We start from the raw sequence: 22,826 nt of genomic DNA, 5'->3' as shown, positions 1-22,826 counted from the left end.
AAAAGTTAACGTTAGAACTTGGATTTGAATGGCAAATTTTCATGTTAAAGTTGATCTCTCAGTGTTTTCAAAAAAATTTGAATCGAAAAATTTTAAAACAATTTTATTCTATTTATTTTTTATGCATTTTCTGTCATGTAATTTTAATCAAAAAGATAATTTTATATTTAAATTAAAATACAGTAAATTATATTTCTTGACAATCATTAGTGCAGTTTACTATAGGTACAGTTTATAAAATTTGTCAACAAGGATTATTGGAGTGAGTGTAATTTTTTCTTCAACTGGAGTTCCCTGAATGCTTTTTTGTAGTGAGTAAATAATAATTTTGCACTTTTTACTAAAAATTAAGCATGCATGAGGTTTGCGACTATTCGACAGCTTGTCGAAGGTTTTCAAATCAGTTTTTGCAAGCAAAAAATCCACGCCAGTTGGCGTCAGTATTTTGCGAAGCTGCGTCGAAATTTTTGAGTGGCAATTCGGATCTCTTTTCTGTGACCAGACAAAAAAATCTGTATGAATTTGATACAGTTTTGAAATTTCTAAGTCCTGGAGGTCCGCTGATCAAGGCGGTTAATCAACTTTATCGACTTATTGATGTCAAGTTTGAATTTTGCTTTTATGAAATGCAACAAGGTTTGGTTGTTGGTGATTTGCAGATTCTTGAACAACGAAGTAACTGCTTTGTTCCAGTTGGTCAGTCGTTTCGTTACAGAGGTTTGAATGCTTTTGAATCGTACTTTTTGATGTTCGCTTGGCATCTTTTGAAGACGAAGCATTTAAATATGTCGGATGAAAATCTGAACAGTGTCTATGTGGCACTTTTGGGTGAATATTGTTCAAATTATTGGAAACCAGGTGGATACGTTATCACTGCTCATTGGCCAGTTAACATTGAGAATCGCAAATGGTATCGACGAATTGAAGACATTTGTGCGGTTAGTTCTGCAGAAGGTGGTTCGAATGGATTAATATCGCCCGCTTTGCTGTTCAATTGGAATTTGTCTTTTTCGCATTTGGGAAAAACTGCGTCTCATTTGGAAATGTCTAGTCAAGGATATATATTTTTTTCTATATTTTTTGACATTTGGTTATGTTATTCTGAACAATCGCAGCATTCTGTGGCGCCAATTTTTTTGTGCTGCTTTGATACTAGTGCTCAGTTGTTGATGATTCGTCATTTGCTCAAATATTTCTATCGTTTCTTGTTCTCTGTTGTTGAAGAGGAAAGTGACGAGACGGATAATTGCCAATTTGAGCGAAGTTTTATGCGGCATATGTTCCAATTTTTGTTATATCAGTACAAGAATTGTTCAACGCTGGCCAATTCGTTCAGATATTTGTTGGAATTGTGGCTGTCAGTGATTCAACCTTGGCGTTATGTGACATCGCCCAGTCCGACGTACACAGATTTGTGGAAACCGTTCGTTTGCAGGCACTCTACCATATACAAGTATTTTTTTCGTACGACATTATCTTGCACTTCTAAATTAACCGGCAACAGCAGAAAATTTGTCGATATCTTGTATCGGTTATGCAAAGTTTTCAGTCAAAGCAAATTGATGGAAGTGTTGAAAAGTGACGAATTTCAGAAACTGTTGCTTGAAGCTAATGGAAATACATCCAATCTGGATGACGTGGATCGGATGGTCAACTTGTTCTACATGGACGACATGCGTCTTCTCGTCAGGCGTGTGGTGGAAGATGCTTTTACTGTGCAACAGTCGATTGGGCAGCGCTTGCAAGCTGTAATTGAGGAAAATGAGAACAAATCTTGGTGGAGAACCGTTGTTGATTACTGTTCGTTTGAAACGGAAAATACACGGCAAAATTTAGAGCAGCAGTTAATAAAACTGATTTTCTGTACAAGATTGCTTTGCTCATTTTTTGAACTGGATTTTGATACTTTGCAGAATCGTTGCTTGCAACGGCAGCAGAGTAAGCGATGTCAGTTGGTTAATCAAAAATCGCCTATGCAAAGGAGCTTTTCTCTAAAATTCACCACACCACGGACAACTTTGTCACGCATCCCCGATGATCAATTGCCACCTCAGCCTGGTGAGTTGGCAATTTTGTGTAATTTGTTTCAATTTTTGTCCAATGAACTGAACCGACGTTATGGAAAATTATTTCAAAAAATTTACGACACTCCCGGTATTGTTGGGAAAATTGCCTCATTAATTTTGCATCCTTCGACAGACGAATCCTTCAGTTATTCGCCGACGTTCATGCGATCAGAGAAACTTCCCGTCCGAATATCGCTTCGCATATTCGCTTCTGTCAAATTTTGGATAATGCTATTGATTTGCATAATTATGTTCAACATTTTTGTGGAACTTTTTCCTGGCACGGTTGTAATTTTTTGCATAATTTCAGCATATATAATATATTTAATTGGTTAATTTTTTTTAATGAATGAATGGTATCTGTCGTTGAGACAGTACTGTAGCGCTGATTAGGAGTGAATAACGAACTCTGATTTTGAATAAAATGTACGGAAGCGTAGCGTTTTGTTCACTTAATTTATCTTTGCCCTGAAAATTGCTGCTTCAGTAGTAAATCCAGTTCAACTTATACTAAATTACTGTGCACTTTTGTTTTGAACATTATAATTTATCATGTGATTTAGTAAGTGATAATGTAAAATTGAAACAATAATTTCAAGAATTTTCATTAAACATATTTGTCAAATGTGTTGAACTACTTATGATGATTAATAATAACTTAATCATCACGATTGAATTTATTTCATTCAATGCTTCTTGTTTTACTTTTTACTTTGCAATATTAATTTTTAAAAAAAAGTCGATAAAAACCTGCACTTCTTTATTACTGTATGTATATAATTATTTTATCAAACTAAATTTGATTTGGTACTGTTGAATATAACACTGACAGAAATGTTAACTGAAAGAAAAAGAAATATTTTAATAGAATGTAGGTTTCACATAATAATGAAAAGCTGAGTACAGTAGTTGTTGCAATGCAGTTTATGTAGTTTGCATTTTTTGCTTGTTTTTGTGATGAACAGTAATGCTTCGGGGTTGAAGAAAGTGATGAAATAAATTACCATATTGATTAGTCGTGCAAGAAATTGATATGTAGTAAATTTTAAACTTTGGCTAGGCTTGAAAGTGCAAGGAGCAACAGATTGACAAATAAATTTCAAATTATTATCAATCAGTGGCGAGGTTTTAGCTGGCGGCTGTTGTTAGCTTTACGTTCAGTTTGCGTGCTTTATTCAATGCATCCGCTGCTCTATTGGCTGCCATGATTTTCTCGTTCGTTTGCTTCGTCTCTCATCGCTGGCATTTGATTGGAAACACAGTAGTCATTCGACAGCTTTGCTCTGTTTCTTTTTCATGAATTTCTTTTCATTCTCTTTTGGCAACTTCTTTTCATTGCTCAACGCTGCAGTATTATTTTTCTTCCGTCTTATTAATTCAACATTTACACCACAGAATAATAATATTACTATTAATGCAACTTTTCGATATTTTAATTTATATTACTTTTTGTTCTCAGTTTCTGTTTACACACACGCACACACCCGCATATATATATATATACAATGATATGTGTATAGACATTTTCACGTGTTTATATGAAAAATTATTTATTTATTTATTTGTCAAATGACCTTTCACGGTGATCAATTTTTCAGCTGTTTGATTGCAGTTTTAATTCATTGCACTTGATGAGTCATTCTATGTTTTAAACATTTTTATAGGCAACAACCTACGCATCAATGAATATTTTCTTTTAAAATTTATGTTGTTTGTTTTGTTCATACTTGTACTTGATACGTGGTTGATACTACTTGATTGTTGTTCTTGTAATTGTTTGTTCTGATTATAATTGTTCATTGTTCTTATTTGTATTTTAATTGAATATTCTCGTTTTTATTTATTTTAATTATAAAATTTTCGTTTTATTTATATTTGAAAGTTATTTTATTAATTGGTTGCAATTTTTAGAAATCAATAATGACTATCAATTTGAATCGACACAAAACGGACTTGCTCAATGCTTATGAACAGCTTTTGGACAACAACAATGCAAAGAATTGGTAATTGGTTTGAATTTAATTAAGATTTGATTAAGAAATTTTTTCAAGGATGCTTTGCTCATATGAACCACGTTCGTTGGCACTTCAGTTGACAGCTTCCGGGGGTAAATTTTTTTTTAATAAACAGAATGAAATTGAGAAGGTGAATATTATTTAAATTTCAAGACGGAGGTTTGGAAGAGTTGGCCGAGCAGTTTGATTCCAGTAAAATTCAATATGCATTCGCTGTACTTACTGGTGAATCACCTTCATTGTCCAAAGTGATCTTAATTCATTGGGTATTGAATAATTTTCACTTTTTGAATTTAACATTAAAAAATGATATTATTTTTTTCATAGCAAGGTGAAGCTACTCCAGTGACAGAAATTGGTCGGTGTGCTGGGCATGTTCAAGAAGTGAAACGTTTTTTTAAAGTAAGCTTTGCCAAATGATTAAAATGATTGTAGAAATTTTTTTTTCATTTGAAAACAACTTGACAGGTAGAGTATTGTTATTATTTGAAAGTTATAAATTGTAAAAGTTTCTGCATTATTAAATTGATGGTAAAGTAGTAGAATTTTTTTACGTTGAAAGCAATCAAAGTTATAAATATTTATTTCAGAAATTTTCCATTCTTAATATGTGATTTCATAAATTTCACTAAATTTTGATATATGTGTTGTATGTTGAATGCATATATTTTGTTGATTAAGAAAATGAGTTTCAATTTTTACAACGTTGATGATGTTGATTTCAAGCTTTCTTTCTTATCCTACTGAAAAGGGACGAGCATTTTTGAATAATTCCCTATGCGGTTATCAAGGTTGACATGAATACAAAGAGCGCACAATGTCCTCATTTATTACAACTTAATTTTCATGTTGTACGTGAAGAATAGCTTTTTATTCAAAATTGGAAGAATTGCTTTTCATGAATTGGACTAGTTGGTGCATTGAATCTGTATAACAGATTTGAAGCTTGTTATTTATTATTGAACAGTGTCTATGCCTTGATCATCAAATGCTGTGTCATAAAAATTGCTGCTATCCTAAAAAGACTTGTTCCTTTATAATATTGACTTTTTATTTTCAAATAATACTTCATATCTTTAAAATATTTCAAATGATTGCATTCTTGCAGAACAGGCTTTTTTATTGTCATTTCTTGACACATCTGTTCACATTATTAGATAATTTTTATTCAAAACTGAAAATAGCATAAATATTGTTCATGTTGTGTGTTGATTTTTATTTTATAAATTGCACAAGGTTAAAATGCATTTATTCGCTTGAATTCATCAATACATGAAGGTATGAAATTCAATACTTGAATAATTTTAATTTTTTTCAATATATAAATTTGAAATGTTTAATGATGAATTTTAGAGTTTATTAATTTGGTTTTTTTTCTTTTGATCTAAAACAGTGTTCATGTGAAACTTTTTGTTATCTTTCCTTAATATGACTAGCAGAAAAAGATGGCCGATTAATAAATAAATTGATGTAATAATAGGAAATTTATTTTTTTTTGTCGCTTGCAATGAATTTATTAAAGGGCATTCATTTTACTCATTCTGCACGTAATGAAGAAGATATCGATCCGGATGCTGTACGAGCGGCTGTATGTAAAGTAACTTCTGTTCTGGGTATCCCGCACAGTGCTCGAACAAATGAAAATGTGAAGCCTGAACCAGTGGTAAAGAAAAATTATTATGATTATTATTTAATTTGATTATAATGATTTATTGGAATGATAATTTCAGAAAAGTGTCTATAAGCCTGTGGTTCCATCGTCGATTGTAAATATGGAAGAGCGTGGAAAATTTTGGGCCCAAGCTGAAGTAAATTTTAATAATATACGTTCCAAATGCTGAAATAAGCATTCAGTGCGAAATGTTTCGTGTTGCAGAAAGAAGAAATGGATCGAGTAGCTTCTGAACAGCGTCGATTGAAGGAACACTTGCAACGTGTTGAGGAAGAGAAAAAGCAATTACAAGTTAGTTGGTGATTTTTTTTTATTTCGAATGTGCATTCTAATCTTCTTCGGATGTGTTAAGGAACGACTGACAAAAGAATGTGAAGATAAAATTGCGTCAGCAAAAGTGGAACCACCCGTTTGTATCATAGATCATAACAAAAGTGGTGTTTCAACAAATTTGGTAAAACACACTGAATATCACAATTCCAATGGTAATTTCAATCATGCTTCGAAAATTAAAAGTCCATCTTCAAAATTTTTCACCTCGAATGGTAAGTTATTAGTAATAATTTTGAAATTTTTACTTTATTTCAACTTTAATTTTTTTACTTTTAGTTTCCGATACTTCAAACAGAGAAAAAAGTGAAAAAATCAATACAAATTTATCCAACGGTATTACTGCTGCTATTGATGATGCTAATAAGCATGAGGGTAAAAAAGCACCATTGTCTACTTTGTCCGCAGTAGCTTTGTGGGATTACCAGGCAGGTATTTGTAAAATTAAAAAATCATTCAATTCAAATTTACATTTTAATTTTTATTTGTCGAATAGCCGACGAAACAGAGATCAGCTTTTTGCCTGGTGATAAAATTACTGAAATTGATCAAGTCGACGCTGGATGGTGGTTCGGTCGCGCACCGGATGAAAAGTATGGATTGTTTCCAGCAAATTTTGTCGAATTGATCCAAGAATAATGTTTCTTCAGTTTCTTCATGGTCATCATCTTGTGCCTTAGCTTCTTCAACGCGTGTTCTTGCACAGTTATGTATACATTCTTTAGACTTATATCTATATTGAAAATTTACAAATAAAAAAAACATAATTATTACTAATGTAATCCCCGTAATTTTTCCAGTCAAATTTACAACTGAAAATTTCTATCATTTATTTTGCGCATGTTTGAAAAATTGTTCTGGCATCCCATCAATTTTCTTTTGAATATTTAGATAGAAATAAAAATTAGTTTAAAATTATTTTTCATTTCATTAATTCTATTAACGTGATGGAAAGGAGAATTTGAAATTTAAATTTTTATAATAAAGATATCCATTATAAAATGCACGAGAGAATTTTTCAATCATTTCCATTCATCGTTAACTCGTAAAATCATTGCCCATTTCAGCGATGTGGTTTTTCTCTTCATTACACTTTATTATTACAATGCATGATTGTCGGCAAATAAGTTGTAAAAAAAGATTCTAGTAGAATGAAGTGCAGGATCATTATAGCAGAAACAAAAGATTGTTTTGTTTTATGAATTGTTTGTTTAACTGAGACAATAAAAAGTAAATACCAACCAAACGACTAAGTTTCGAATGAATTGAAAAATGTTGTAAAATTTCATTTGCCTCATTATACAGAAGTTATGCAGTCATTAGGGAGTACAGTTCAGTAGCTGTTGTTGCAGTTCTACATAATTTAATAAAAGAAACAAATTTCTCAATAACCAGGTGCCATTCTGGGTAGAGGACAGTGATCACAGCTTCCAGGTTTGCCTGTTAATCCTTTTTCACCTGGTGGTCCAATAGCGCCAGGATTACCGGGAAGACCCGGTGGACCTGGCTCTCCCGGATCACCAACCAAACCTGGCGGTCCCAGTGCACCATCTCGTCCAGGTTTGCCCGGAATACCTTTAGGACCTTGTTCTCCAGGAGTTCCAGGTTTTCCTGGCGGTCCCATGACCTGCAAATAAATAAATGGTTGGTGAAAATGAAATTTCCATTGCATCCGTAATTTACTTGAACGACTTTTCCATTCTTCCCAGCCAGTCCAGGCGGACCACATTCTCCCACTGATCCTGGTGGACCTTCAGCACCTACCATTCCTCTTTCTCCGGGAACTCCGTTTACTCCAGGAGGACCAGGTAATCCTTTTGGACCAGGCGGTCCTTTTACTCCTGCCCTTCCAGGAGGTCCTGTTAACCCAGGTAAACAGAGTTGGCAGATTTCACGCTTTTTAGGAGGAAGAATGGCGCCAGCTTTGCCTGGAGAACCATCTTCTCCAGGTATGCCATCCTTACCATTTTGTCCATCTTCTCCCATTGGTCCGGGTGGTCCTGGTAAACCTTGCATAATGCCACATTTGCATTTTTCAGTTTCTTCTTTTTAAAAATGCAAAATATGCATTATTAACAAAAGATATATATATATATGTAAGTCAAATAGCAAATGAAAATTCTCACTTTCTATTTCAGTAGAGTATACAGTAGATGAATTGTGTTGATCAAGGTCTTCAGTCACTGGAGAAGCGTAATTCTGATATGGTGTTGCAGCATTTTCATTTGATTCGTCAATATCTATCCATTTGCCAAATTTCCATGCACGTTTCAGACGACTTTTAGCACCAAGTTTTTCATTTGCATTCGATAGCTGAGTCCACATTTTTAACGTTTGCGAATGGCATGACAGAACTTCATCCGACATGTACGTTTGAAATTGTTGCAACCGATTGAAAATTATAGGAATCAAAATAGCAGGTAAAACAGATGCAAATGTGCTAAAAACAATTGCTAGAAAAGCACTTTTTTTATACTGTGAACGTTTTGTCTCTAAAAGCTTCTTTTTTATCATAAAATTATCCATTTGTATATTAACGTAAGTAGCAGAATATCAAGCAAACCGAAAATGGCATATCAGTTAAACGAAATTCATTGTGTTCCAAAGCTGCAAAGGTCACATTCATCATGTTGCTGGTAGGTTCAAAATAGTAAAAGTTGACCGAACAGTGACCGCACAGAATTTGTGCTGCGCTCGAAACATTAGTAGCAGCTTGTCCACAAAATGTAAATAACAAAATCGCACAGTATGCGTGTTGGTTGTACTGCTAACTTGAAATTACAAAACTATTCAAAAAGGAAAAGCAATTTTTATAATATGTCATTATTTATAATTAATGATGATGATTTCAAAGTAAAATGCTAAAACAGTATTAGTAATCATTTAATCATGTTGACAAATAAACTGCAATTGTAAAATAGTGCAGATTCTCAAAAAATATTAAGATACTGAAAGTCTGAACACGTTCTTTAATTCGACTGATGCATTGACTTTATTATTTTTCTTTGATGACGATGCTTCTTTGTTATTATCATTTGCAGGCGTACTTTTTCTAAAATAAAATGACATATATGTATGTATGTATAGATGGATGGATATATAGGCTTGTGCGGGTGTGTTGTGTGTATGTGTTTCGGTCTTTTACTTATTTATTAGTGCTACCGCTTGTTCAATGGTATCTGGCATGCATTGTCCTTTGGTTTCAGGCAGAGCAAAGTTCATTATTCCACAAAGAATTGCAGAACACCCAAATATAGTTATAGGCACCCATGGTGCCGCATAATGAGCCTAAAAGCATGGATTTTGGAAATGTGCAAAAATTTTTGAAATTTAATTTGAATAACTTTTCATGCTTTTCACGTATGAAAATGAAAGCTTGAAAACTTACCAAGAGATGAATTTGAGGTGCAGAAATTGTTCCTATTCGAGCACACAATGAACAGAAACCAGTTCCTGCATTTCTGATAGATGTCGGAAAAAATTCTGCACTATAATTATATGCCATTGCATATGCAGCAGAAATGCATGACTTCCCGATCATTGCTATTATGATGATAATAGTTTTGTATTCTATAAATATATGTGAAAGCAATTAAATTACGTTAAATTAAAAATAAAATTAGTAAATAAATAAATTGTAAATTGGCTCAAAAGAATAAATAAAATAATCAAATTATACATGTAGGTGAGAAGATTTATAGGTAAAAAAGTAAATAAGACAATACGAGTGAAATTTGGTTTTCACAAATTTGAAGAGATTAATTAATTAATTGAATCAACATTTAATCTATAATTTCCGAAAAATAAAAAAAAGAAGAGAAAAAATAAAAATTATAATCAGAAATGCATTCACTTATAAGTTAAACAATTTAAAAGTATCTAATTTAAAATACGTATATGATGTTTTTTGTTTAAAGAAATCAGCTTTTACCGCTTGGAGTTAAGCCACTTGCTAAACATGACATTCCGGCTAAAATGTACATGCTTGCCAAAGATGGTCTTCGTCCACAATATTCAAACATAATGCCAGAAACAATATAAGCTGGCATTTCTACCAAACCGGATATAAAAAAATTTAAATATTCATCACCTGGCAAGTCGCTTGTGTACCATGCCAAACCATAATATGACATTGCTCCAGTAAGCCTACCAAATAAAATATATTTTATAAGTAACCGCCTCATTTTCTGAATGTGGGTGCATTTATGCATGAAGAGAACACTTTTTATAATTGTAATTTTGACTGTAAATTTTTTATATCCAGATTTATTTATGCAGCTAAGAATTAATTTACTTGAACTATAAAAAAACAAAAAAAGCAAAGTCAGCCAATTACCAATTAAATGCTACAACAATGGCCAAAATGGTCATTCTTTTATGATGAAACATTGCAATTAAGGTTTCTTTGGTCTCGATAGTTTCATTTTTTGTCTAAATATAAATGAAAACAACAATGTAATTATTAAGCAAAGCATTTAGTTATAAAATAAATTTGTTTAAAAATGCCTTTTTAAATTAAAAAAAATTACGAGTAAAAATAATTACAAATATATTTTTTAATCATCGTGCACAAGTATGACAGCTTACATATATTTCATTCTAAATAATTTGAAAAATGCTGTTGTACTTTAAAGTTGAAATAGCATGAACTTACTAACTGCAATTTTATAACACTATCAGGAATTTGCTTTTTGTTTATTTTTGCAATTTTTTGCATTAAATCTATTGCTTGCTGCTTTTTGCCATTGTGCAACAACCATCGAAGTGACTCAGGCAACAACCTTAATTCAACAACAACAACAACTATCTCAATAAAACAATTTATATATAGTTAATAGAGGCATGTTTTTTACCAAATGTAAGAAACAAACACTATTCCAACTAAGGAGCATATCCACTGGATGTGATCCCAACGACGTATGTAATATGCGACCAGGCCATCAATTATATATCCGACAGCAAAAGCAACTTGCAGTCCAATTCCTGCAACTGTTCTTGGTAAGCCATCACACAGTTCCATTACTGAAAAAGAAATTAATTTTCAATATTTCAATTAATAATCTAGTTTTAAACGTTAAACGTTTTACACGATGAATTTATTTGCAAATGAGTTAAAGTAAAAAATGAATTTCATTAGTAATTATTTCATAGGTAGTTAAATTTGTTTGTATATAAAGAAGCTGTATCAAGTTAAACTTCAAACTTTTATACGTTTATGATTTTCACTTGCCTATAACAAATCCAGTTACAAATACACCACTGCTAAACATTCCTGTAATAAATTGAACAATAGCTACGGCAAGATATGATTTTAAGAATGGCAATGTGCTTGCTAGAATTGTTTGACTAACTGAAGCCACAATGAAAACGCCCTTTCGACCATATCTGAAGTTGAATAATAACGCACATTGTTATTATCACTGCTTATCTACCTGTCCGAGAGGGTTCCAAGAATCAAACAACCTGTTAAAACGCCAGCCATCCACAAAGATTTTAACAGATCTTTCATCCATACTCGATCACAAATTAAATCGAACTAAAATAATTATAAAAAAGAAGAAATAAGCATATTTCTAATGCTAATTATTTATTACAAACCTCTGTAGTCAAAGTCGAATAAAATACAGACCTGTCATGCACATAACCTGAGTAACATTTTCTAGATTTATTCGACAATTCACAAGTGAAATTTTCCGAAGCAGTTAAAGAATCAGGACAATATTGGCAAAAGATGTTCTTGTTTGAATCAAAATGTAATTTTCCCAAAGCTTGCTTGCTAATATTTAATAAAAATGGAGTATCGTAAGTTGCATTTGTCCATATTTCATCCAAATCAGGTATTCTGCATCTTCAATAAAGCAAAATTACGATTATGAGAATAATTGCAATATAATCTGAAAAATAGTTCTTTGCTTCAATTGAATTATATATATAAATGTAAATGTAAGTAGATAATGATGTTTGATAAAATAAAATAAGAATAGCAAAGCATGACTTAAGCCGCTTAAACGTATTTTGTCAATATGAAATACATTTATACTTTTAAATGCGCTATATTTGTTTATGTAATTACAAAAAAGTAAACAAGTAAACTTCATAAAATACAGTTGTTAAATTTATTAATATTGTTTATATTAAATGCTTACCTAGAATTAGCAGTTGCCAAAGTGAATGCAGGTAAAATTGTCTGAATTCCATCAAAAACGCAAGAATAAAAAGCCAGTATGTATATAAAGCATTGATATTTCCCCCACGAACCGATATATTTTTGAATTTCTACCATTATTGATCTTTAAAAAAATAAAGACGGCTGTCAAATGCTTTAAATATAAGCTCTGCAAATTAATTAGAATAATAAGATCAAGTGACAGTTGCAAAATTTTATTAATATGATTGATTATTAATCTTAACATTGCTTGTTTCTGTCAAGTCTGGGGACAATGAAATGGAGAACAGGACACTGACATTTACCGAAATAAAATCATAAAATTAGTCCAATTTAATTAACAATAAAAACTGTGATTTGCTATTATTTAGCCAAAGTTGATTATTAAAAAAAAGGTTTGTAAAAGAGGTTTTGTTTGTTTGAATTTGAAAATTATGTGACATTTATTGTTTTTATATAGTTTATATTACTTGAAAGAGAAGATATTTTTTAAGTAGTTAAATGAATACCCAGCCAAACAGATTGAAATAAAGTGCAAGCAAGTAAACAACGTTTGAAACGAAAGTTGGCCAGCTGCAATGTTAAATGATGATTCTGAATTGTCAAATTAATTCCATCTTAATTCACTTTCATTCATACTGGTATATACGTATAATACGTAAAAATCTTAATTAAAATAGATCTATAAGATGAATCTTTAAAATTTTTATCATTGGGTTTATAATTACATTAATAAGTCATGATACAACAATCAATCAACAGCAACCGCATGTTCAAATGTTCAATTTCAAATAAAAATGATTGGTTTTAGCAATTTTTATTAAATTATTAAATGAACATTATTTAATTAACAAATAAATTAGTCCAAAAAATTCAAGTACAAATATATAAAATTAGAGAACATATTTAAATGTTTTTTATATGAATTAATATGTGAAAGTGCTTGAAATTGATAGAATTGAAAGAATAATGTAAATTTCAACAAATTTTAATCATTTCAGTTTGAAAAGTTTAAAAAATTAAGTTGTATTAAATTGTTTGATATTAAATGAAAATTTTCTTCTCTTTTTAGTTACAAACTTCATAATTTGCATCTTTTGCTATGTTCAATGTATATAAATAGATGGAAAGAAGTAAATATGGTAAATGTTTTGAAAATTTCAACATATATTTATAGTTAATGAAAGAATTTAAAAATAAAAAAGCAATTATACCTGAATTAGCTGAATATTGCTTTTTTTAAAGATGGAGATTCAAGTCTGACAGATTCCAAAGAAAAGTATTTTGTATTGTGTGATGTAGAAATTTACTTACTGTGCTTCTTGTTATTTTCACTCTTTAGAAGAACAGCAGCTTGCTTCAGGGCTGAATGAAAGCAAGTTGCGGGCGTTTGTAATGTCAGAAATTATTATCATTCATTTTGACAACCGTCGGTAATATTAAGAAAGAATTTAAAACTTCCTGTTTTCTTGCCAAGAAAATTACTCGAAACAGTTTAATTGTTAAATTTTTTAATTATGCTATCTTATCCTAAACGACACACCAATTACAATTATGTTTTTGCTATTTTCATACTTCATATAATTTATGTATATATGTTTTATAAATAAAAATTGAAATATTTATCACTGATTGCAAAATATACAAAAGTTGCAGATATTTTTTAAATCATTTTTTTAAAATTATGTTTAAATTTATGTTTATTAAAAAAGAAAAAAATTTTTTAAATAATTTCTGAATTAAACTCTCAATTAGCATTATTTTAAACCAAGTGAATGTAATTTCTTTTGAAAAATTAGACATTTGCAATCATTTTTCTTTTTTAACTATTAAGCAACAGCAGCCAGTTTCGTAGAACATGACAAATTATCAAAATTGCATCAATTTTCATTGAGCCTAATGTTAACATAATTTTAAAAATTTTTTAAATAAAGCATAAGAATATAATCACTTAACTTTTTGTTTTTATAAATCACTTTCTTTTACTTCCTGAAATGCAATTATGAAAAATATTACGCAAATCATTATTAGTAAAAAGAAAAAATTACATACTGCAATATTTGTATTTTCAAATCTTACTTCGAAACATCATTTAGGATAAATAGGTAAAAATAGTAAAATTTAATATTTATATCTTAACTTTCACTTTGAAAACGTTTTCAGAGATTCAGCGTAAATATCATCAATTGAAGTAGTTTCATTTTCCACAAACTAATTTTTACTAGTTCAATGTGATTTACTTGAGTGCTCATCATTGTAGAAAGATGCCTTAAGTTTCGAAATTGTCTTAACATTAAGGAAATAGATTCTACTGAATCATTTGCATATAAATTTCATTGGACAACGTTTTGCGATTAAAATGAACAATCACAAATAATGGCAAACATATTGTAAGTTTTATTGTATTGAAAATCACATTTCATTCAAGAATTTCTTTTATATGAAAAAAAGCTGGGAAACCAATAAGTCGGCGATTCATTTTCACACTGACTATCTATCCACACCGTGCCTTCTGCTAGCATTTCAGTCTAACATAAAAAAATTATATTTCAATTAAATTGATAATATGTTAAATTAAAATTGCATACAATAACAGTTTTAGTTCGGTAATTTGCCCAGTTTAATCTTTCAGCAAGCATTTCATTTGAAACAAAGCCATTTTCCTAAAATCAGTCATGAAGTTAAAATAAGTTAAAATGTATTCAACGTTACTTACCTTTCCAAGTTGTAAAACAGACAAATGATCGACACTAATTTCTTTAGGTGTTGTTTTAATTAGGTAAGTATTTTCTTTTGGCATCTTGATTACTGAAAACCCTGGTCCAAGAATTTCTATGCTTTTGGCAGCTTTTAGGATGTCCTCGCTTAAAGAAAATAAATAGAAACTTCAAGCTTTCAAAGTAAAATATCAACATTGAGCACTTTGTAATTTCTTCTTTACGGGTTCTGCCTCTTGAATGCATTACTCGTTTGCACAATTCTTCCATAGTAATGAATCCTAAAAGTCATACCAACAGTCATATACTGCAAAATATTGCAAAAAGCAATTATAATTTGTAACCCACCTCCATTTACCGGGGCTGTAGCCATGCATACTTCAATCATCTGCATGGCAAGTTCATAGTAAAATTGACCTATGTTTAACTTGGTTGACCAAAATCCTTTGCTAGCTATAAATTATACACTATTATATTTGAAAAAAAACATGCAGCAGAACGAACAGGCAAGTGGATCTACGCCAACCGTCGCGCACATTTCCAAAAACTGCCTTCTAAATGTTGGATTTTTACGAATTTCATGCTGATGCTTTGAGGCAAATAATTCAAGTTTGTCACGAAAAACATCCATTAAAGCTGTTAACTATAAGCAATAGAAAGTGGAATTCAAAAATTAAAAAAAGGTGAATATTTTTAAATGAAATTAAATATAAGTCGTATATATATATACTACTGCTGTCAAAAAATCAAAGAAAATTTTCACACCACCTTTTACAAATATTGAAGATAAAAAAAGCTTTTTTTTTCAAACAGATTAAAATTAGCACAAGCTACGTATTAATAATAAATCATTTACCTGCTGCAAATTTTCACTGACTATGCATTGCCCTTTCTCTTTGAATTTGGCCTAAATAAAAGGGTACCGGCAAAACTGATGCTATCAATCACTTCTTACCATGGATTCCTTTTTACGTTGAATAGCACCTACTCCAACCGATCTCCGCATTTTCTATTGCACCTACAAATATACAGTTATAAAATTACATTGGATGCATTGTTTAATCAAAAAATATTTCAACAAAATTTGATTATTAGTAAAATAAAAACTGTAAGTAAGAAACAATTTTTTTCATGGAAAAAAAATTTCAGTTAAGACATCTTTAAATATATATGCTAAAAGCTATTTTACAAGAAAGAAATTTTCAATAACTTCAAAAAAATTGTAAATAATAAAAAAATCGAAGTTCTTTTTTATTAAATACTTCTTCATTGTACAAAAGTTAAAACAAACCACCGCCAAAAATATACTGATCGCAGAAATTTACAAAAATGTATTGATAATTAAGTATAAATTTATTTAATAAAAACTAAGTAATAATTTTTTGTATTAAAACATTTTTTAATCATAAATAATTGCTGTAGCTTCATGTGCGCTTGCATTCAGCTGCGCAAAGCATTTTTCGCTTGAAATTGTTCTGCAGCAATGCAGTGTTTCATAAATAAAAAAATTAAATTATCTGTTGTGCATTTAATAATAAATGTTTACTTTTTAATATTTAATTTATTCTTCAATACTATTATTTTATACTGTACAATTGGTTGTATACTGTAATATAATGTACTTTTAGAAATTTCTAATTTCTGTATCATTCTATGTATATGATGTTTTGTAATTGATGTTTTATAAATAAGGTAGCATTTTTAAAGTTTGCTTTTCTTTCATATATAAACAGTGATAAGGCCTTTTTATTTTTATTTAATTTATTTAATGTATTTTTTGTTAATAGTATTTTATTCAATTTAATTATTGTGCATTTCATTGTATTATTTTTACTGTGCATAGAAGAATAATTTTTTCATGACTACATTTCGATGGCCTTGGCAATACGAATTTCCTCCTTTTTTTACGTAAGTAAATTGTCAGTTAATTTTCATTACATGACAGTTTTGTTAGACTTCAACCAAATCTGCAAACTAGAGAAAGACAGTTAGAAGCGTGGGCATCTTTAGTTTTGAATTACTTCCAAGCAAATTGCCTTCACTGTTTAGACGTTGTGGACGCTCAACAATCTGAATTGTTCTACAATACCAAAATTGATCGTCAGTCGTTTGCAATCCGTTATTTTATTTGTATTTGTTTATATATTATTATGATTTTAGGAAAGCTATCGTTAGAAGGTATTTACGCGGTTTTAGATCGACTGAGGCAAAGCAGTATGTATTATTTTTTGGAAAATTTATGTTGTGCATTTACATTAATTGAACACAATTAATTAAAGTCACTAGTAGTGGCTGACGTTAAAACAGTTATATAGAGTGATCGTTTATCTTCTGTGTTTAATTTATTCGTTTTTATTATTTTTCTTATTTCTGTTTTTCTATTAGATTAATTAATACATTTGTGTCTTAGAGCATTTAGAGTGGCAAGACAAGCAAAAACAGCGATGTCTTATTTTTTGGCGATCGCCTGCTGAATGGGCTACCTTAATTTATGATTGGGTATACTTTTTTTTATCTTTTTATATCTATTTTTCATTTTATAAAGTAAAAAAAATTATAGGCAGTTCGTAATGGATTCACAAATACTGTGTGTACTTTATTTGAATTAATGCACGGAGAAGATTCGGTGGATGAACGTAAGCAGTATCTTTTCAAACTAATACAAATTAATGATTGGCATATAATAACGTATGTTATATTCATTGCATTTAGCTTTTCATAAATTGAATGAAGATGTACTTTTGGAAGCGTTGCATCAGTTAGAAGTTTCTGGTAAAGCAGAACTAATATTAGTGGACAGTAATAACAAAGGTGTAAAATTCTTTTGAAAATTTTGTCTGAAATGGATGAAAAAACATACGTTCAAGAAGGCGATGTTGTTGTCATATATGTAAATTATAAGAAAATGTATGCAGTGAAAATTGAGAAAGGAAAAGTTTTTCAGATAAAATACGGAGCTTTACAGCATGATTCTGTTATTGGTAAAAAATACGGTTCGAAAATAACATGCCCAAAAGGTTATGTGCATGTTTTACGACTAACACCAGACTTATGGACGTTGACGTTGACTCATCGCACTCAAATTTTATACACAAAAGATTGGAGCTTAGTAATTTTGCAGCTAGAATTGAAACCTGGAAATAGAGTAGCAGAAGCTGGAACAGGAAGTGGTTCACTTTCAAACGCAATTATTCGTTGTATTGGAAGAACGGGAAAATTATTCACCTTTGATATCGATGAAAATCGTGTGAAAGCTGCCAATCAAGATTTCCAATTGCAAGGATATGAAAGTGTTGCAGTTGCTGAGCAAAAAGATGTATGTATAGACGGATTGCCATTTGAAGATGAAGTTGATGCCGTTTTTCTTGACCTTCCAAAACCTTGGCTTCTTCTTAAGTCAGTCAAACGAGCAATGAAGAGGCACAAGCTTTGTCGTTTTGGATCATTTTCGCCTTGCTTAGAACAAGTCCAGCATACTTGTCAAATTCTTGGTGAATGTGGATTCGTTGATATTATTACTATTGAATGCGTCCAACGCACATTACATGTTCGTCCTGTGAAATTTGATTCTTTCTCATCTTTGCAAAAAAGTGAACAAAAATTTCAAGAACTTCCTATTCTAAATAATGCAATGCTAGACTGCAGACCATTTCCAGAGGAGCAACCTATTCACACTGGATTTTTGTCTTTTGCTACTAAATTGCCTGAACGGCAGTAACTGTGCATACATAAATAAACACGTACATTTCTCTCAATCTCTCTATATATAAATCAGTGGTTCTCACTCAATCCGTATCAGCGCACGCCCTCACCCCTCAATAAAAGTTGTACAGTTAATGCCCCCCCTAAAAAAAGTACTGCTGTATGGATTCTGTGTACGCAAAGCAAATTTTTGCTTCATGGCTGCATCAAGCCAAGCTGGTTTTCACAATTCGCATTCCTGAATGATTCACAATAAAAATCAATGAGAGTATTGACAATGCTTATTTGTGACGATGTTATGTATTCGTGGGGCAGTGGGCGATGAGGTACGACGCAAGTCGCTTTCAACGTTTAACCTGTTGCGATGCTGCGTATTAAGTGTCATGAGCGCTGAGAATCCCGTTTTACAAAGGTACGTTGAGGAGGAGGGAACCAATACACGTAAGATTTGTGAAATTATTTTAGAATATTCAGCTTGTAATTTTACCAAGAAGCTTCTCAACGGCATGCCTTCAAAGCTAGAATGTTGAATTGCAATTCATTGGCTCCTTCTTGCAGATCGTGTGGAAGATGTTCGACATTAACTAAGAATGGATTTCTCACAAGTTTATAGATCAGGTTTTGAGATTCCATGTGAGGAAAATAGTAAAAAAACTCATCTTGTAGGCTTGTAAGGTGCGCTTTGATTTTTCTTTTCAAATATTTGCTAAAACATTTATCACTTCAAAGCTCATTGAGTCTTGAAGACCATGTAGAATTTCTTGATTAAACTTGTTTTAACCATGAACAAATTTTTGCAATGAAGCTTTGAACAATATCGTAGTGAACTATCCCATTCGCGTTTGCCCTTTAAAGTTTCAAATTCAGTGAATTCAGTGCTTCAAAAATATCTGCAAGATATGTCAGGTTAACTGAAGCAAATAAACAGAAAATTGCACACGTGTGACAACAAGGATTGGTGTTGACGCGATAGTGAATGAAGGAAAGAATGAAAAAATGTGATGATCCACTTCAGATGAATTTCTCACCGCTTTGATTGTTTAAGCCGTTTAGACAAAATACAGTCTTGTTCTATGACTTTGATAAATATAATGCATAGGCCTCTGTCAGAAATTATTCGCGTCTTTCATCACACCGGCGACTTTAGTACAAAGGGAAATAATAAATTGTGCAGAACAGAAGCTGTTAAGCTACAACTAAGATGAACAGCAAGAAAAGCCGGTAAAAATTTAGCCTGAAATAGACCAAACCGAATTTCGAACATTTCTGCAAGACTAAAACTTCTTAATTCCCACGTCGCCCTCCTGGGAACTTCCTACGCCCCTCCCTGGTTGAGAAACACTGTATGTAAACTAATTAGAACTCCTAATTCCGTAATTGCAACTAATCGTAAACTGTATCGAAACTAATGTAAAATTACGTAACTACAAAGAAAAGGTTCATAGTAAGAAATGTTTTGTTAAAAAATAAATGAAGCAGTGCTTCGAGGTTATAAGGTCGATCAGTGTGGTCCTGGTAATGCTGGTGTGGCGGACAAGGAAGTGGAACAAAGTGCAGTAGCCGACGGAATAATTAATTACAAATGCAAGGAATTTAAATAAATTTAAAATTTACATAAAATCAATCGGCTTGGTATTTATTCCCATGTCTAGAGGTATTCACCAATAAGTTCAGTAAAACTAATTACATGTTTCTCTGAAAGCGCGGCGTATTAGAAAATGGTTTTTCATAAGTGCAAATAATATTGTGCCACTTAAAGGTATGTAAATTTTCAATAACCCGCTTTCTTTGAGAAATATGATAAATTTGACATTTATGGAAGAGAAAGACTGGCATATTGCCTGAAAATTGCATTCAGTTCTGACAATTTTGGATAATTCTTATCTCTAAATTGTAATCAATCAAAAAATTGAGTAAACAAATGTGTTGTTTTTGAAAGTTTTTGTAGGACATAAATAAAAATCAGGAACAATTGTTACTGTCGAAATAGAGCCAACGGATCTACTACAAACTCTATTACTTCTGAATGTTGTAACCTGATATTCCATATACTGTACTAACTGTGGATAATTATAGATACTTCCGTGTGTGTATGATATACCTTGTGTGCTAATAAACTTAGTTCCTTCAATTACTCTGTTGTGCTTCTTTGAATTCTTTCTGTAGCTGCTGTGTTCGTATGTCCTGATTTTACGTCTGTTGTCTCGATTTACATGATAACACAGATAAAATTGACTGAATTTCAACAGTTTATGGGCCCAGCACGCTTCCTCTGCGCTGTTGTAACCTAAGCTGAACTGTAAAAGGCCTTTTGTGTTCTGCGTGTTCGACGGCGGATTCAACTGAAGTGTGTTTGTTGCGTGTCGACGTTGTTTGCAACTTGAGTCTGCGGAGACAGCGCGCACCAAGAAGCGTTGAACAAATCTTAACACTGCTGAATCCTGGGATTGTCAACGCAAAACATGGAACCTAAAAAAACTGCTGATTCAGCTTAAGGGAGAGAATTACTGTCGATGGAAGTTTGAAATTGAAGCTGTTCTGGAACGAGGGACTGTCTTGATATTGTCAGCAGAGAGAAAACCTGTCCACTGAAAGATGAGAGTGAGATCAAGGCTTGGAAAAAGATTGATGCTCTTGCTCGTAGCATCATTTGCCGGTCAGTGGATGATTTTCATCACGCTATCATCCGTTCATGCAAGACGTCAAAAGAGATGATGGACTGCATTGTTCGAATCAAGAAAGAGGCAACGATAAGCAGTAAGCTCTTGGTTTCGTCAGAATTTTACGCGTATACATGGAAACCTGGAATGCATGTTGCTTCGTTCATTGCTGGATTAAATGTCATTGTCAACAAGATACGGTCAGTTCAGATCGAGTTAGATGATAAAATAATCATCGGGAAAGTGTCTTCCATCTGAATTTGACTCCTTCCGTCAGTCTTGGAGACTTTCAGTACAAAAGCCTGCCAGTCTTTCAGATCTTACTTCCCAGTTACATGCCTGTGAATCAGATCAACTTTGTCGTTCTATGCAAGCAGTGTCTATTGGAGAAGCCTTAGTTGGAAAGAAAACAACCTCAAAAGAACCCAACGGGTTTTCTAAGAAGAGAAATATTGAATGTTGGAATTGTAAGAAAAAGGAGGATATTTGCAGTGATTGTCGAAGTCAAAGGAAAATAAATTCTAACACACCAAAAGACGAACCCAGGGATTTGTCGCACGCTTATAGTTAGATATTCGTCAGGAGCGCAATGACGGATGGCTTTCTGATTCTGGAGCGTTCAAGGACATTACCAGGAACCGACATTGGTTCTCAACATTAGAGAACACTGAACACAAGGAATGCAAATTGAAGACGACAAAATGATATATGCAGTTGGAATTGGAACTATAGATGTTGAAGTGTTGAATGGAAAGCAGTGGATTGTGTCTGTACTCAATGACGTTCTCTACATTCCAGAATTCAGGTCTAGCTGTCTGTTTAGCATTGGGGCTGCAGCTGCCCGTGGATACAAAATCATGATGGACAATTTCAACACCCGTTTGATGATGAATAACAGGACAGAACTGGTTAGATACAAAGATGGAGATCTGTATGCTCTGTTAATCCGTCGATCGTCAGACAACACTTCGATGTCTGCAATGTTCGCAGAGGGGGAGCACACTCGTTCGAACTTTGCCATCATCGAGTTGGACACATCAGTGTCAATTAAAATTATGATGCAATATAACCTTGTTGATGGGCTGCGTGCGACAACATAAGAAACGTTCTTTTGTGAGCAGTGCGGTTTTGGTTCAATGACTCAGAAGCCTCACAAAGAAATCATTGAACTACGAAAATCTGTTCATGGAAAGATACTTCATGCTCATGCCTATGGACCTTTTATCCACCCATTAGTCGGTGGTAATCGTTATTTCATATGCATCAAAGATGAATCATCAGGATACAGTAAGGTTTACTTTATGAATGGAAAGGACGAGATCTTACGATACCTCAACATTGCTATGACTGAAATCAAGCAATAAATTGGATGCGACGTGCAATGGATTCGAACAGACGGCGGGACTGAATTTGTCAACAAAGAATTTGATAACTTTCATATAGAGAGGAGAATTGTGCATGAGAAGAGCCCACTCAGTGTAATGGGATGGCTGAAAGA

General features: G+C 32.1%; 5 protein-coding genes across 5 annotated transcripts; 3 read left to right on the top strand and 2 right to left on the bottom strand.

The window, feature by feature from the left end:
* The first annotated feature begins 353 nt into the window (after positions 1 to 353).
* Positions 354 to 6,722, top strand: Tsp_05168 (putative SH3 domain protein). The gene is made up of 9 exons (XM_003369710.1): positions 354 to 2,354; positions 3,978 to 4,069; positions 4,118 to 4,211; positions 4,409 to 4,483; positions 5,604 to 5,744; positions 5,958 to 6,044; positions 6,106 to 6,298; positions 6,363 to 6,515; positions 6,580 to 6,722. Exons 1-9 carry the CDS (start codon positions 354 to 356, stop codon positions 6,720 to 6,722), a joined length of 2,979 nt encoding a protein of 992 aa, XP_003369758.1.
* A 680-nt stretch (positions 6,723 to 7,402) lies between these two features.
* Positions 7,403 to 12,366, bottom strand: Tsp_05167 (cuticle collagen 6 protein). Its single transcript, XM_003369709.1, has 15 exons — positions 12,230 to 12,366; positions 11,682 to 11,931; positions 11,516 to 11,619; positions 11,341 to 11,468; positions 10,957 to 11,105; positions 10,742 to 10,890; positions 10,015 to 10,229; positions 9,472 to 9,653; positions 9,229 to 9,371; positions 9,048 to 9,135; positions 8,647 to 8,847; positions 8,210 to 8,573; positions 7,767 to 8,128; positions 7,476 to 7,710; positions 7,403 to 7,437 (listed from the first exon to the last, which is right to left on the bottom strand). The coding sequence occupies exons 1-15, from the start codon at positions 12,364 to 12,366 to the stop codon at positions 7,403 to 7,405; spliced, it is 2,742 nt and encodes a 913-aa protein (XP_003369757.1).
* Positions 12,367 to 14,214: 1,848 nt separating this feature from the next.
* Tsp_05166 (vacuolar-sorting protein SNF8) lies at positions 14,215 to 15,972 on the bottom strand. Its single transcript, XM_003369708.1, has 9 exons — positions 15,922 to 15,972; positions 15,471 to 15,609; positions 15,325 to 15,419; positions 15,191 to 15,273; positions 14,966 to 15,113; positions 14,844 to 14,912; positions 14,741 to 14,777; positions 14,490 to 14,560; positions 14,215 to 14,238 (listed from the first exon to the last, which is right to left on the bottom strand). Exons 1-9 carry the CDS (start codon positions 15,970 to 15,972, stop codon positions 14,215 to 14,217), a joined length of 717 nt encoding a protein of 238 aa, XP_003369756.1.
* Positions 15,973 to 16,824: 852 nt separating this feature from the next.
* On the top strand, positions 16,825 to 18,684 carry Tsp_05165 (tRNA (adenine-N(1)-)-methyltransferase catalytic subunit TRM61). The gene is given in 8 exon segments (XM_003369707.1): positions 16,825 to 16,874; positions 16,921 to 17,084; positions 17,127 to 17,180; positions 17,377 to 17,465; positions 17,527 to 17,602; positions 17,700 to 17,779; positions 17,911 to 18,075; positions 18,088 to 18,684. 8 exon segments carry the CDS (start codon positions 16,825 to 16,827, stop codon positions 18,682 to 18,684), a joined length of 1,275 nt encoding a protein of 424 aa, XP_003369755.1.
* A 277-nt stretch (positions 18,685 to 18,961) lies between these two features.
* Positions 18,962 to 22,428, top strand: Tsp_05164 (conserved hypothetical protein). Its single transcript, XM_003369706.1, has 4 exons — positions 18,962 to 19,080; positions 21,202 to 21,528; positions 21,614 to 21,795; positions 22,043 to 22,428. The coding sequence occupies exons 1-4, from the start codon at positions 18,962 to 18,964 to the stop codon at positions 22,426 to 22,428; spliced, it is 1,014 nt and encodes a 337-aa protein (XP_003369754.1).
* Positions 22,429 to 22,826: the final 398 nt, after the last annotated feature.

The sequence above is a fragment of the Trichinella spiralis genome (assembly GCF_000181795.1).
Source record: "Trichinella spiralis strain ISS 195 chromosome Unknown Scfld1557, whole genome shotgun sequence".
Classification (NCBI taxonomy): Eukaryota; Metazoa; Nematoda; class Enoplea; order Trichinellida; family Trichinellidae; genus Trichinella; species Trichinella spiralis.
Note: the sequence above shows the minus strand (reverse complement) of the source record. Positions and strands in the feature narration are given on the sequence as shown.

Bases quoted from the DNA above. Each gene is read 5' to 3' on its own strand.
- Tsp_05165 (XM_003369707.1), top strand. From the start codon at position 16,825: ATGACTACATTTCGATGGCCTTGGCAATACGAATTTCCTCCTTTTTTT. The intron at 17,085-17,126 runs GTTATTTTATTT...TTATGATTTTAG, and splicing joins TCGTCAGTCGTTTGCAATCC to GAAAGCTATCGTTAGAAGGT. The intron at 17,466-17,526 runs GTATACTTTTTT...AAAAAATTATAG, and splicing joins CTACCTTAATTTATGATTGG to GCAGTTCGTAATGGATTCAC.
- Tsp_05168 (XM_003369710.1), top strand. From the start codon at position 354: ATGCATGAGGTTTGCGACTATTCGACAGCTTGTCGAAGGTTTTCAAAT. The intron at 5,745-5,957 runs GTAAAGAAAAAT...TTCGTGTTGCAG, and splicing joins ATGTGAAGCCTGAACCAGTG to AAAGAAGAAATGGATCGAGT. The intron at 6,299-6,362 runs GTAAGTTATTAG...TTTTACTTTTAG, and splicing joins AAAATTTTTCACCTCGAATG to TTTCCGATACTTCAAACAGA.
- Tsp_05166 (XM_003369708.1), bottom strand. From the start codon at position 15,972: ATGCGGAGATCGGTTGGAGTAGGTGCTATTCAACGTAAAAAGGAATCC. The intron at 14,778-14,843 runs GTTATTGTATGC...TTTTTATGTTAG, and splicing joins CAAATTACCGAACTAAAACT to ACTGAAATGCTAGCAGAAGG. The intron at 14,239-14,489 runs GTAAATCACATT...ATTGCATTTCAG, and splicing joins CTACAATGATGAGCACTCAA to GAAGTAAAAGAAAGTGATTT.
- Tsp_05164 (XM_003369706.1), top strand. From the start codon at position 18,962: ATGTTATGTATTCGTGGGGCAGTGGGCGATGAGGTACGACGCAAGTCG. The intron at 19,081-21,201 runs GTACGTTGAGGA...TTGAAATTGAAG, and splicing joins GAGAATCCCGTTTTACAAAG to CTGTTCTGGAACGAGGGACT. The intron at 21,529-21,613 runs GTCAGTTCAGAT...TCAGTCTTGGAG, and splicing joins GTCATTGTCAACAAGATACG to ACTTTCAGTACAAAAGCCTG.
- Tsp_05167 (XM_003369709.1), bottom strand. From the start codon at position 12,366: ATGGTAGAAATTCAAAAATATATCGGTTCGTGGGGGAAATATCAATGC. The intron at 10,230-10,741 runs GTTAGTAAGTTC...TTTATTTGGTAG, and splicing joins GATAGTGTTATAAAATTGCA to GCTTACTGGAGCAATGTCAT. The intron at 9,372-9,471 runs GTAAGTTTTCAA...CCATGCTTTTAG, and splicing joins CACCTCAAATTCATCTCTTG to GCTCATTATGCGGCACCATG.